The sequence below is a fragment of the Colobus angolensis genome, unplaced genomic scaffold (assembly GCF_000951035.1).
Source record: "Colobus angolensis palliatus isolate OR3802 unplaced genomic scaffold, Cang.pa_1.0 Scaffold350, whole genome shotgun sequence".
NCBI lineage: Eukaryota > Metazoa > Chordata > Mammalia > Primates > Cercopithecidae > Colobus > Colobus angolensis.
In genome coordinates, this window is record NW_012116822.1 from 725,600 (window position 1) to 739,182 (window position 13,583).

At 52.5% G+C, this 13,583-nt stretch overlaps 1 protein-coding gene across 2 annotated transcripts in view; it reads right to left on the reverse strand.

Moving 5' to 3' along the window:
• Window positions 1–13,252, reverse strand: part of PHYKPL (5-phosphohydroxy-L-lysine phospho-lyase) — a 26,056-nt gene extending 12,804 nt beyond the window's left edge. The window contains exons 1-8 of one of the 2 annotated variants that reach the window (XM_011952916.1): window positions 12,111–13,246; window positions 11,851–11,969; window positions 10,078–10,237; window positions 5,189–5,263; window positions 4,475–4,562; window positions 4,281–4,397; window positions 2,701–2,783; window positions 2,202–2,427 (exon numbers count right to left, since the gene is read on the reverse strand). In XM_011952916.1, the coding sequence (XP_011808306.1) occupies window positions 2,202–2,427; window positions 2,701–2,783; window positions 4,281–4,397; window positions 4,475–4,562; window positions 5,189–5,263; window positions 10,078–10,237; window positions 11,851–11,905 (804 nt within the window). In that variant the 5' untranslated portion in view covers window positions 11,906–11,969; window positions 12,111–13,246. Of the gene's footprint in view, window positions 1–2,201; window positions 2,428–2,700; window positions 2,784–4,280; window positions 4,398–4,474; window positions 4,563–5,188; window positions 5,264–10,077; window positions 10,238–11,850; window positions 11,970–12,110 lie in introns of both variants that reach the window. The other variant, XM_011952915.1, reaches the window with a different exon arrangement.
• Between the last annotated feature and the right edge of the window lie 331 nt (window positions 13,253–13,583).

Consider the following 13,583-nt stretch of genomic DNA (forward strand, 5'->3'; position numbering starts at 1 on the left):
GCTTGCAGTGAGCCAAAATCACACCATTGCACTCCAGCCTGGGCAATAGAGCGAGACTCCGTCTCAGAAAAAAAAAAAAGATGCTGGGCACAGTGACTCAAGCCTGTAATCCCAGCACTTTGGGAGGCTGAGGTGGGCAGATCACCTGAGGTCAGGAGCTCAAGACCAGCCTGACCAACACGGAGAAACCCCATCTCTACCAAAAATACAAAATTAGCCAGGTGTGGTGGTACATGTCTGTAATCCTAGCTACTAGGGAGGCTGAGGCAGAAGAGTTGCTTGAACCCGGGAGGCAGAGGTTGTGGTAAGCCAAGATCGTGCCATAGCACTCCTGCCTGGGCAACAAAAGCAAAACTCCGTCTCAAAAAAAAAAAAAAAAGGATATACACTATATACACTACTGGTGGGGTGTTAACTTGTGAACTACTTTAGAAACAAATGTCATTATCTTTTAAAATTAAGGGTGAACACATACCATATGAGCCAGCAATTCCACCCTCAGGTACAGTCCTAAGAAAAACTCTTGCCACATGTACAACAGAGACTTATGAAAATTGTTCAAAGCAGCATTGTTCATAATTGCAAAAAAAAAAAAAAATGGAACAAGCTCAAAGCACATCAATAGTAATGGATGACTGAACTGGTACGTTTATACAAAGATTATAAAGCAGTCAAAGCAAATGAACTTCAGTGACAGGCAATAGGAAGGATTCTTACTGATGTTAGTAGAAAAAAAAATCCCCAAAGAGTATATACAGCATGATAGACTTCATATAAAGTCAAAAAAACAACTAAATAATATGGGATTGAGAGTGATGGCTACCATGGTTATCCGGAGTGATGGGTGGAGGAGGCAATAAGAGGGAATTGGGGGAAACATCTGGAGAGATGCAGGATATCATCAAGGTCCTAGCTTTTATTAGGGATGCTAGCTTCCCAGGTGCTTAGAACATTAATAAAGGTTAACTGAATAACTAAAAGAGGGCTATGCACAGACAGATGTTGAGAGTCTTCCATGAACCAAGGATTCTATCTAATTATGTACACTTGAGGGTCAAGTAAAACAAAGAAAGAAACAAAAGTCGGGATGCTGCTCCACTGGGCCTTTGTTGTTCCCCTTACACAATCCACTTGATTTCCTGCTCAGCCTTCCAGACTCAGATCTGGTCTTGCCTTCTGTATGAAGCCTCTACTGCACAGCTCTTCACCCACCTCTTGCCTGGGATGTCCTTTGTGCTATCACAGCACCGTGAACACACTACTTCCACTGTCATCCTCCACACTGTCATGACCATTTGTCTGTAAGCCTGTCTTTCCCCGACTGAGCTTGTCTGAGGCTCTGTGTCACGTGGACACAGAGTGATGGTTTTTGGCTGAATGCACCAAAGTGTCACTTCCCTCACCCCTAAGGACCTTATCCTGCCTTATCTATCTTGCCAAATCCTGACATGTTTCAGTCCCCAATTGAAACTGGCTCTTTTTGAGGAACTTAGTGAATTCTCAACCCTCTGTCCCTGCCCTTCCTACTCTGGGCCTCCTCCTCTCCTCCCTGGACCAGTCTCCCTTCCTCCAGTTCTTTCTCCACCTGAACACCAGAGATCTTTCCAAAGGGTACTCTCTCCAGGATTAAAACCCTCCTGTTGTCCTCAGTCTTTAAGATCAGTGCAGACGCCTTGGCTCTTTCCTGGGGGTCTGCTGCTGCCTGCCATGATCCTCTCACCTACTCTGTAACTGCTGCCTCAGGGCCACTGAATATGCTGTGTGTCAGCTTTACTCAGGGAAAGCTCTTGACTCTGTACCCCAAAGACAGGGAGCCACTGCAATGTGAACTCTGCTCCTAGATCATGTGTTACCCAAGTAGACCACACTCCTCACGCCTCTTAACCAGCTCAAGTTCCAGCACCTGACACAGGGCCTGGCACAGAATGGGTGGCATCTGTTGAAAGGAAGATAGGGACTCGTAGTTTTATATATATTTTATAAGACAAGGTCCCTTGTGACAGCTTTTGGATTGACACTAATTTTAAAAGATGTTTTATGTTTTCTTACCTGACCTGGCTATAATCTCCTTAAGGACAGCATCTTGGAATTGTGTGCTGGGCACAGTGCTAGCCCTGTAGCCTTTGCTGACTCAGGACAGGCTGATCACTGGGGGCCTATCAGAACCCATGTTGCTCCCTTGACTTAGAGCTGTCACTCACCGTGTTGAAGTACTCAACGCCGGTGGCTTCAAATGCCCTCGCCACAGGCTGGGTTGTGGCCACACAGGCAACAGGGTGGCCATTGCCAATGGACTTGCCCATGGTGACGATGTCAGGGACAAAGTCTTTTCCCTGGAGCTGGAAGGCCCAGAAGTGCTTGCCTACTCGGCCAAAGCCAACCTGGATCTCATCTGCAACAAAGACCCCTCCGGCCTTGTGGATGTGCCTGTAGCAGAGGACAGATGACTGACATGCGGGCTGTGGTTGGGAAGGATAAGATCAGGAGTCAGGAGGTCTCAGGGCTTTGCATCCTGGCTGTGCCAGCAGTAAGGTGGGGGCCTTGGGCAATGGCTGGCCTTCTTTGGGCCATTAGTTCTTTAAGGGCTTTGTCTCAAAATTCTGGCAGTCAGGCCAGGCTGAGGTTGGGATTTGGACCGGAGGTTGGAAAACCCCATTAGAGCCCTGCCCTCCCTAGGGCAGACCCTGCCCACCTACTCACTCTGCCACTTGGGAGAAGTAGCCAGCAGGGGGAATGATCTGCCCTCCCACACTGGGCAGAGACTCAGCGAAGAAGGCCGCAATCTGTGAAGAGATGGACATTGGGAACACGACCATGGAGGTGTGCAATGACCAGCTTAGCCTGCCCTGCTAGTGCTGGCTTAGTCCAAGTAAGACAAATCACCATCATTGCTGCACCCCTACTTTGGGCTCCACGTTACATCTGAAGGTTTGTGACTCAGTTTTGTCTCAGGACTCCAGCCAACTCTTACCACCTGGATGCCTCCAGGCCCCTAGTACTTGGCATGCTCCAAACTAAATGCACTGATTTTTCCCCCATAAGCCTGTTCCTTCCCTGTCCCCCATTCTTGATCCACGCCCCCTCCCTCAACCCATCAGTCAGCACGCCCAAGGATTCTACCTCAGCCCGCTCGCTAAACCTACTCCTTGCTCTCTGCCTGGACATGCCTGCCTCCTGCAGATCTGCCCATTTCTTCCTTGGACTCCTGCAGAGGCCTTCTAACTGAATGACTCTTCCAGTCCATCCTCCACATGGCCACCAGGGTGACGATGCCTCAACCCAGAGAGCTGAGCATGTCACTGTTGTTTGAAACCCCTCAGTGACCCCTTCTGCATACGGCAATGATTTCCCAACTGTATTCTGCCTTACAGGTGGGAGGGCAGGGCCACTGAGATGGGATACTGGTCCCCCACACCTGTTGCAATCAGAGCAATCTCCTTTTTTAGGTTTTATAGAAGTGGTTGCGGAGCACCTGAAACGCATAGGCAAGGCTTCCCTGGTCGGGTTCTGCTAACTTTTCTGGCCCCACAGGCTGCCTTTCTTTGTCGTACCTCCTGTGTCTGGCTCTGTCGCTCCTTCAGTGAAGCCTTCAGAGAGCCCTCACCTGTTGCCAACAGTCTTCCCTCTGTTATCACCGTGGGTAACACACCCCTCTCTCCAGTGTCTGCACCTCCACTCCATCTCCACTCTACTGCCCCTTTCAGGCCTCCCCACAGCTCACTTGGGGTCTACTGGCCACTTCGTGGTCACCTGACCTCAAGCTGCCCCATTCAGATCTATCCCCCACATAGCCCTGCGCCAGCCCCAGAGCTTAGCGCTCTCCTGCTTAAGACTCTGGTGGTTCCCGGGGGCCTCCAGGGCAGAACTGCAGCTGCTCAGCCTAGTTCTGGTGCTCTCTGGCATGTGGACCCTGCCTGCCTCTCCAGGCTCAGCTCCCGGCCACACATTCACACAGTTCCTCAGCCACCCGTCGGGATGCCCTTCCTCTGCTACTCCCCACCCCACCTGGAGTGGCTGACCCCTACTGTGTCAGGGAGCACCTCCTCCAAGGACCCCCCTTGACATCCCCCAAGGCCTGCTCAGGCTCTGGCTGCCTATCATGCCCATGCTGGTGCACTCAGACTCTCTGCTGAGCCCGAACTGCCCCTACCCCAGATTCCTGCAGGGCAGGGCCTCGTTTGGTTTTCTCTCTGGGTTCCCAGCATCTAGCACAGTGGTGGTGACAACAATGGAGGTGACATTAACTGTTTGCTGGATTGGACAGGTGTGGACATGGTTACCTTCCTGCCCTTCTCCTGTGCACTGCTGACCACACGTTTCACCTCGTTGGCATAGGCCACAGCTGGGTTGGGGTGGTCCTCCCGGTAGGGGCCCCGGTAGGTGTCTGGGAGAGGAGCCTGTGGGGAGTGACAGCACCATGTTATCCGGGCTTGGGGACAGGCACCGACCTGTTGTTGAGTTGGGCAGTGCATACCACGTGGACCCACTCCTTCTGGCCATCCAGGTTGCGGAACTTGTAGGGACTGATGTCAATCAGGGAGCTCAGGTGGCCGTGATACGCACTGGGGAGGAGAAGGGAGGGTAGGCTCGGGTCCGGGCAGCTCCTACTCCCTGGCCCAGTCTGACCATGGTCTCCCCACCCTGAAGACACACAGGGGAGGCCAACTTTCCTGACAGAGCCCTCAGGTTCTTGGGAACTTGGGAAAGAGCACAGGCTTTGGAGTCAGCAACACTTCTTGCAAGACTGCTGACTGGCTATGTGACAGCAGCTCATCATTTAACCTCTCGGGGTTGTTTTCTCTGCTGTGAAATGGGGTGGGGGTTCCTCTTTCTGGTTTATAATGAATCTTAAATGTGTTCATACTGTCAGCCTCATCTTTGTGCACATCACACACTCAATTCTGGGAGCTACTGCTGTAGCAGTTTGAACATGCAAAATGTTGTGGGATCACCTTTGACTCCCTTACAAAGTGCACTCTGCTCCCCAGAGCTGCCTTCCCAGAATGGTGGCCCAGGGTGACAGAGCCTCTGGGAGGTCTCAGGCCCGGTCCTCTGCCTGCCACGCTTGTCTTCAGTAGCCCAGGCCCCTTATCCTCCCTGCCTAAGGCACCCGGAGTGAGTCACACAGATCCCCAAGCAGCCTGTGGGCCAGGCTTCTGGAAACGGTAGGGCTGTGAGTTGCACTTACTGGTCTAATACCACCACGTCCTGGTGTCCTGTGTAGTGGCGAGCCAGCCTCAGGGCCAGGTCATTGGCTTCTGACCTATGACCGAAAAGGTGAGCATGACTGAGACAGTGGTCCAAGAGCTTCCCAGAGAGAAATGCTGAGGGCAGGAGGACCCTTCCAGCAGCAAGAAGATTCTCAGGACATCAGCTAGTCAGTCACTTGCTTATTTGTTTCGTATACATCAAATGCCTTGTATGTACTAGAAGCTGGGGGCAAAAAGAGTAGGTAAAACAGGCCAGGGGCGGTGGCTGACGCCTATAATCCTAGCACTCTGGGAGGCCGAGGCGGGCGGATCACGAGGTCAGGAGATTGAGACCATCCTGGCTAACACGGTGAAACCCCGTCTCTACTAAAAATACAAAAAACTAGTGGGGCATGGTGGCTGGCGCCTGTAGTCCCAGCTACTCGGGAGGCTGAGGCAGGAGAATGGCATGAACCTGGGAGGCGGAGCTTGCAGTGAGCCAAGATCGCACCACTGCACTCCAGCCTGGGAGACAGTGAGACTCTGTCTCAAAAAAAAAAAAAAAAAATTGGTAAAACAGACACGGCCTTGGCTCTCCTGGAATTTACATTCTCGTATGTGTCATGAAACTTGTTTGGAAAAAACTCAAACCATTGTTTTTCCTCTGCTTTCACACTACAACAATCAACACAGAAGACTTCTGTGACTCCAGAAAATATGTAAGGATTTCTCCCTGCCAGCAGGCAAGCAATCAGTTTGCAGCAACACCAGCTGGGTGTCCTCCAATTCAATTCCAACACTATCTACATGGAGACAGCATCAGATCCCATAGCATGAGGGCTCAGTGCCCAAGACTGCCCCACAGCCCCCTGGGCACCAGTAGCAAGTCGGCCTCTGGAACTTCTTTTCTTTTGTAGAGATGGGGTCTCACTATATTGCCCAGACTGGGGGCTCAAGCATTCCTCCTACCTCAACCTCAAAGTACTGGAATAATAGGCATGAGCCACCGTGCTGGCCACCTTTGGAACTTTTTTTTTTAAATTTTTTTTTTTGAGACAGAGTCTCACTCTGTTGCCCGGGCTAGAGTGCAGTGGCGTGATCTTGGCTCACTGCAGCCTCTGCCTCCCAGGCTCATGTGATTCTCCTGCCTCAGCCTCCTGAGTAGCTGGGATTACAAGTGCCCACCACTATGCCCAGCTGATTTTTTCTATTTTTAGTAGAGATGGGGTTTCACCATGTTGGCTAGGCTGGTCTCACACTCCTGATTCTCCTGCCTTGGCTTCCCAAAGTGCTGGGATTACGGGCGGGAGCCATTGCACCCGGCCCCGCTTTGGAACTTCTGACTGACTGGCTTCAAGTTGAGGTTCCCATAATTCCCTCTGTAGGTTCAATTAATTTGCTGCACTGACTCACAAAACTAAAGGAAATACATTTACTGGTTTGTGTTAAAGGATATTATAAAAGATACAGATGAAGAGATGCATAGGGGGAGAGATGAAGGAAGGGCATGAAGCTTCCTGTGCCCGCCCTGGGCGCACCACCCTTCAGGAACTTGTGTATGTTCAGCTATCTGGAAGCTCTCTGAATCCAGTCCCCTTGGTTTTTATGGAAGCTTCATGACAGCAGCATTCCTTCTACCAGGACATGGGGTAGGACCCTCTCTGGAATGAGAGTTTTATGACCCACCATCAGAAAGGTGGGGAAGATTAGAGTCCTGCCTTGGGCAGGTGAAAGGAAGGCAGGAGAAGGTTAGAGTGATTGTCTCCTGAGGCCTGACATCCAATGTTGTAACAAAAGAGTGTAACAAGGGCTGTGGGAGTTATGAGCCAGGAACTGTGAATAAAAATGAATGTGTACGTAGATAATGTGTGTCTGGGTATTTATATATATATGTGTGTGTACACATATATATACCACCACAAAAGCCAAAAAAGAAAAAGTGATCCTTTTTCTAAGTGCTATGATGGATGCTCTGGGAGAGAGCCAGAGGGAGCATGTCTATGGGCTGAGCTGCCACCCCCCACCCCCAGTTTATGTGTTGAGCCTCTAATCCCCAGTAGCTCGGAATGGCCCGTATGTGAATGGATATGGAGATAAGAGAGGTGATTATGTTAAAATGAGGCTGTCGGGGGCCCCTAATCCAATCTAACCAGTGTCCTTATAAGAGGAAATCTGGACACACAAAGGGACACCAGGGACACTTACACACAGAAGACCAACCAGGGCCATCACCAAGCCAAGGAGAGAGGCCTTAGAAGAAACCAACCCTGCCAACACCTTGATATTAGACTTCCAGCCTCCAGGACTGTAAGAAAATAAATGTCTCTTGTTTAAGCCACTCAGTCTCTGTTATTTTCTTATGGCAGCCAGAGTAGACCAACACAGAGGGTCAGTGGAAGTGTCTATGGGGAGGTAACTCGTGTACTGAGTCCTGAGGGAGAAGTTTCCAGGCAGATGGAGCAGCATGCACCAAGGCCTTGTGAAGGAAAAGAGCTCAGTGTGCTCAGGGAACCAGGAGAAGATGATGGAGGCCAGCGCCTAAGGAGGGCAGGGTAGGAGAGGAAGTGGGGAGACATGCAGGGGCCAGGTGCACAGGGCTGGGAAGGAGCCTGAGTTTTCTTCTCAGTGCCATGCGAGGCCACTGAAGAGTTTTAATGAGAAAACGAACATGAGTCAGCTCCCATTTTAAGAGGTGGCCTCTGGCTGTGTCTAATGGAGTCGACAAAAATAAAAGTGGAAGTGAGAAGGCCAAGGAGGAGGATGCCAGGTGAGAGCAGGTGGTGGCCATGGAGATGGAGAGGTAGAGGGAGTTAAGAGGCATCATGGAGATGGAGGAGGCAGGATTGATGCAGGACTGGGGAGCATGTGGTTTCTGCCTTGAGCAGATATAGATGGTGATGCCCTTTACAAGGCAAGATGAGCAGGGGTGAGTGGGGACAGTCTTCTTGGGCAGGTTAGGGAGAAGAGGACCACGGTCCAATCAACCCTTTCTTGCCTTGTGGACACATGAAGCTGGAGATGTTTGTCAGATGTCACAGGCGCAGTTAGAACCTCAAGTTGGAACATATGTGAAATGTCTGGGCTCAAAAAAATTTGTGAGTCACCAGCACATGGATGCTATTTAATACCAAGAGAATGGAAGACATCACCTAAGAAGAGGGCTCAGAGAAAAGTGGCCCAAGACCAGCCCCAAGGAACAGAGGAGGAATCAGCAAAGAAGACAGGGAAGGAGTGGCTAGAGAAACTGGCAGAAAACAGGAGAGCACAGCGCCCTGGAAGCAAGAGGAGACAGCACTTTTGGAGAGTGGTAACTGTCCATTACTGCCGGGACAGAGTAAGACAAGGCAGCAAAGAGACTGCTTTGGATTTGGCAACATGGAAGTCACTGGAATCCACACAGAATAAAGCTGGTGGCATAGGAATGCCCCTCCTCCACCGCCAATGAGGAAGCACCAGCTCCCTGTTTCCAGAGGCTCCAGCTCTTGACATGGGAAATGTCTGGGCTCAAGTTCCTTTCTTTGAATTGCTGTTACCCCATCTGTAAAATGAAGATGGTGAATTCCATTTCCTAGAAATTATCTGGGGGGCAGAGATGACTGTACTATGTGAATGGCAACAATAATCATTACTATAATTCAACGCCACCACCTACGATTCGTTGGAATGTTCTTTCCCAGATACACTGTAATCACCTGCCTGTTTGTCTCCACTGCCGATCCTAGTGTGAGCTACCATAACCTTTCACCTGGCCACTGAACTGGCACCTAACAGTGTTCATTCTTGCGCTCCGTTCCCTGTAAGACATCATTTCCTGATTAAAGCCTCCGATGGCTTCCCAATGCTCTTAGGATAAAGACAGTCACTTGGTGGAGAAGGCCCTAGGTGATGGGCCCTGCTTCCCTCCCAACAGCTCACAGCCTCTGCTTTCCCTTAGTGGACTTCTTTCAATTCCTCAAGTGTGCTGGGTACCATACCCTTTCCTGCTTCAGGGCCTTTGCATGGGCAGTTGTGTGTGGTGACTAACTCTGACAAGAGTTTTGCCGAGACTAATTTTTTTTTTTTTTTTTTTTTTGAGATAGAGCCTCACTCTGTCTCCCAGGCTGGAGTGCAGTGGCACAATTTTGGCTCACTGCAAGCTCCACCTCCCAGATTCAAGCGATTCTCCTGCCTTAGCCTCCTGAGTAGCTGGGATTACAGGCACCCACCACCACGCCCAGTTAATTTTTGTGTATTTTTAGTAGAGATGGGGTTTCGCCATATTGGCCAGGCTGATCTCAAACTCCTGACCTCAGGTGATCTGCCCACCTCGATCTCACGAAGTGCTGGGATTACAGGCATGAGCCACTGTGCCTGGCCTTGACGAGACTTCTGATGCAGTGGCAGCACCCTTCCTTCCTCCTCTTCTAGTTATCTCCCAGTCAGCTCTTAGCTTAACATCCCTTCCTCAGGGAAGGTTTCCCTGTACCCCCAGAATAGGTCAGGTCCCCTCACTATTTCTAGGCCTCATGATACCCTGTACACTCCAGAGCCCTCCTTGGAATTCTCTATTTCTTTGAAGAATCACTTGATGTTTTTGTTCCTTACTGAGCAACCCACAGGCAGGGATTTTGGCTGTATCCATAAGGCAGAAATAAAGAAATGTATTACCTCACTAAGCCCCAGCAATGATCCTAGAAAGGAAGTAATAACATCCTTCAGTAAGAGACAAGGAAACTGGATCCAACAGAAAAAGCATCAGGGCCTAGAGCCAGGAATCTCAGGAGCCTGGTGCAATGGGGGCTGCCTCTCCCTGAGTCCACACTCGGTCGGCGACACTACACCGGGCCCACGTGAGCGACTCTCTGTTATCATCTCACCCTCTTCCCGGGGGCTGGCCACAGTCACTTACCCGGAATTCAGGAAATAGAACACACAGAGCGGCTCTGGCAGCGTCTCCGACAGCCTCTGCGCATAGTCCACAATGTTGTCGTGCAGGTACCGGCTGTTGGTGTTGAGCACCTGGTTCTGTTCATGTGCTGCCCGGACCACGAGAGGGTGGCAGTGCCCGACTGGAAGAAGGCCACCTCCATCACACAGCTGGCTCTGCTCAGCCAGTCCCACTGGGCCTCCCCCAGCCCTAAGCTATAAACCCAACCAGAAGAGACGCAGTTCTAGAGAGAGAGGTAGAAGGAGGGGAGTCTGAAGGCAGAGGAGGGAGAGAGAAGCTGGTTATGGAAAGGCAGATCCAGGAGTTTCTGAGATTCTGGCAGAAGGAAATGTTCTTCAGCAGAACCCTGTCTAGAAAGCCCATGTCTTTTTTTTTGAGAGTCTCGCTCTGTCGCCCAGGCTGGAGTGCAGTGGTGTGATCTCGGCTCACTGCAAGCTCCGCCTCCCAGGTTCATGCCATTCTCCTGCCTCAGCCTCCCGAGTAGCTGGGACTACAGCACGCGCCACCATGCCCAGCTAATTTTTTGTATTTTTAGTAGAGATGGGGTTTCACTGTGTTAGCCAGGATGGTCTCCATCTCCTGACCTCGAGGTCAGTAAGCCCGCCTTGGCTTCCCAAAGTGCTGGGATTACAGGCGTGAGCCACTGCGCCTGGCTTAGGAAGCCCATGTCTTTAAGGAGGCCTTTTTTTTTTTTTTTTCGGAGATAGGGCCTTATGCTGTCTCTCAGGCTAGAGTGTAGTGGTGTGATCATGGCATTCACTGCAGCCTCAAACTCCTGGGTTCAAGTGATCCTCCCCCCTCAACCTCCTGAGTAGGTGGGACTATGACACCAGTCACCATGCCTAGCTAATTTTTAAGTTTTTTTGTAGAGACAAGGTCTCATTATGTTGCCCAGGCTGTAAGGCCTTTTGAGGCTTGCATGACAAAGGTAGGGTAGGGGGTGACTGTCAACTTTTTCACTTCACCAGCCAAGGGGGCTGGTGGTAATCTTGACTGCCAAAGGCCAAGGATAGTAACAGTGAGTATGTACTGAGAGCTCACCATGTGCCAGGCACACTCAGAGCAAGCTTCATAAATTAACACATTGAATTCTCCTAATACCTTCAAGTAGGTACCTAGTATCATTATGTCTTTTGCAGATAAGCAAACGGAGGCACAGAGAATTAAGTAACTTGCCTGAGATCACAAAGTTAGTAAGTAGGGGATTTGAGCCCAAGCAGTCTAAGACTAGAGTCTCTGCTTTTTTTTTTTTTTTTAAATCTCGACTTTATTAATCTTCCATGTCCCTGCTGAGTCTCAGACTCCCTTTCTTTCCGTCAGCCCTGGCAGCCTCATCAGGATGACTGAATTCCTGCTTCAGCTCCCTTGCTCAGCACCTGAGATGGCCAGTGGGGCTGAAGCGCTGCCTTGACTCCAGCACTTGGCCAGCACTGTGCTACGCCACTGGTCACAGCTGGGCCATCTGCCATTCTGTGAGCTCATCATCAGTCCCAAGTGGAACTAGACCCACAGACCTAGATTGCTGACTCCTGCCTGGTTTAGCACAGCTCCAGACTGCAGAATTCCACAGCTATATTGCAAAGGCTAAGACTCCTCTGCATATTGATAGTGCCTCAACTCAACCCAGGTTCTCCACACCTCTCGGTAATCTCAGGCAATCTCAAGTCATCTAGGGACCAGGCTCACAGCCTTGGCCTCCTCTCCTGCCCTGCCACCCTGAGGTATGATACTGACCGTGAGCCACATTGTTGATGCAGTCGATGTATTCTGCCCCCTGTTCATCGTACATGTACTGCCCTTGGGCCCGGACAATCTTAACAGGATCCTCGGGAAAAAAGAGTCTGCAGGAAGAGCTGTGGGGGACAGGCAAGGAGTGGACAGCCATGTCTGAAGACCGAAAGGGTGAAGTCCACTCATCACAGGCCCCCGCCCACCCCTTCCCAGTTTCTGGGGGAAAAAACGAAAGCTTGAAGGGCAAGGTGCTGCTTCCCTGCCGTGTCTCCTCACTCCACAGGTGGTTGCAAAGGAGGAAGCAGATGGGGTAACAAGTTGCGGAAACTTAGAATTGTTTCTTAAAGCATTTTAAGTCTCTGTGGCCTCCTGGCTCATTTCTGCATGTGGTCACGTCAGTCTCCTGGATCCTGAGAAAAGGTGGCTGCCCCGGCCCACGGGGCTCCGTATGGCTGCGTGTCCTCCATGGGATGGGGCAGGGCACCAGCATTAGGTGGCTGGCTCTCAGCCCTAAACGCTCCTTGCCAGCCACGTGGTCCTGCTGCCCCTCGCTGGGTGCCAGCCCTAAGCTCCAGTGGGAGGCTACCTCACCCACCTTCCCACCGAGGGCCCCTCACAGGTCAAGTATGCTGCCTGTGAACCGACTCCCCCGACTCTCCCTTCGTCTGCCCTTTCAGCCCCCTCCCAGGTCACTCTGGAGACAGGCCCACGTGCGGCTGACGGGCCACCCTGGCTGAGGTCCTCTCAGGCGCCAGGGTGAAGGTCTTTTCCGGGGTAAAGGCTGCCAAGCGAGGCTGCCACAGACTGGACAGCGGTGACGGCGGGGCCGTCTCCTGAACGGGGCGGCCTGGAGACGGCGCTGTCCGGGAGGAGCCCCCGGAGACCACCCACCGGGACGGCACAGCGCCGTCGCCTTCCCAGCCCTGCGAAACTCTACTGTGGCCGGGTCCGGGGTCGCACGGGCTGGGGAGCAGCGGCCTCCTAGTCGGAGGCGCGTGCGTCGTGCGTGCGTGCGTCGTGCGTGCGCGTGCCACCCCGCGCAGCCCCGCGCCACCAGCCGCACGCCCGGGTACCTGATGAGCCGCTGCCTCAGGGCCAGGGTGTCGGCCTTCGAGCGCTGGTCTGCGGCCATGGCGGGTGGCTGTCAGTGGTTGTCGAGACGCCGCGCGGAGACGTTGCCGCGCAGGCTGGTTCTCCAAGGCCCCGCCCCGGGCCCTGCCCCTGCCTGGGTCGGGATTTGGGGCTCGGGTTCGCACTCGGGCCCCGGCCCTAAGCGCCCCTGTAGCGGTGGTTTTCTTCGCTTGCCCACTGAGCCTGGCAGCCTTCTGGCCCGTGGTCGTGCCTTGGCAGTGCCGCGCAGGAACTCGAGCGCTGCCCCGTCTCTGGTTCCGGGACGGGCAGAAAGCCTCCTCCTGCCGGCTCCCGCGGCTTCCCTTCCGGGAAAGGGTCCCGAACGACCCCGCCCCTGCTCCTGGGGCCTAGGCGGGGCTCGGAGCTACCGCAGGCCTCCTTGGGCCAGACTCAGTCTTTGAGTCAGCTTGGGCATTAAATGGGATCAGCTGTGAGGCCTAAGTGCGAGTATGTGACTGGTAGCTCACCCGGGGCCGGGTACACAGTAGGGGCCTCAGGGTGGGAAAAGCAGGTCCTAGGTTTTCCCAGCTCCGTGAGGGGCAGCAGGAAGGGCAGAAGGAGAGCCCACGGTCCCTTCTGGGGCTGACCGAGGAGATCACCGTGGG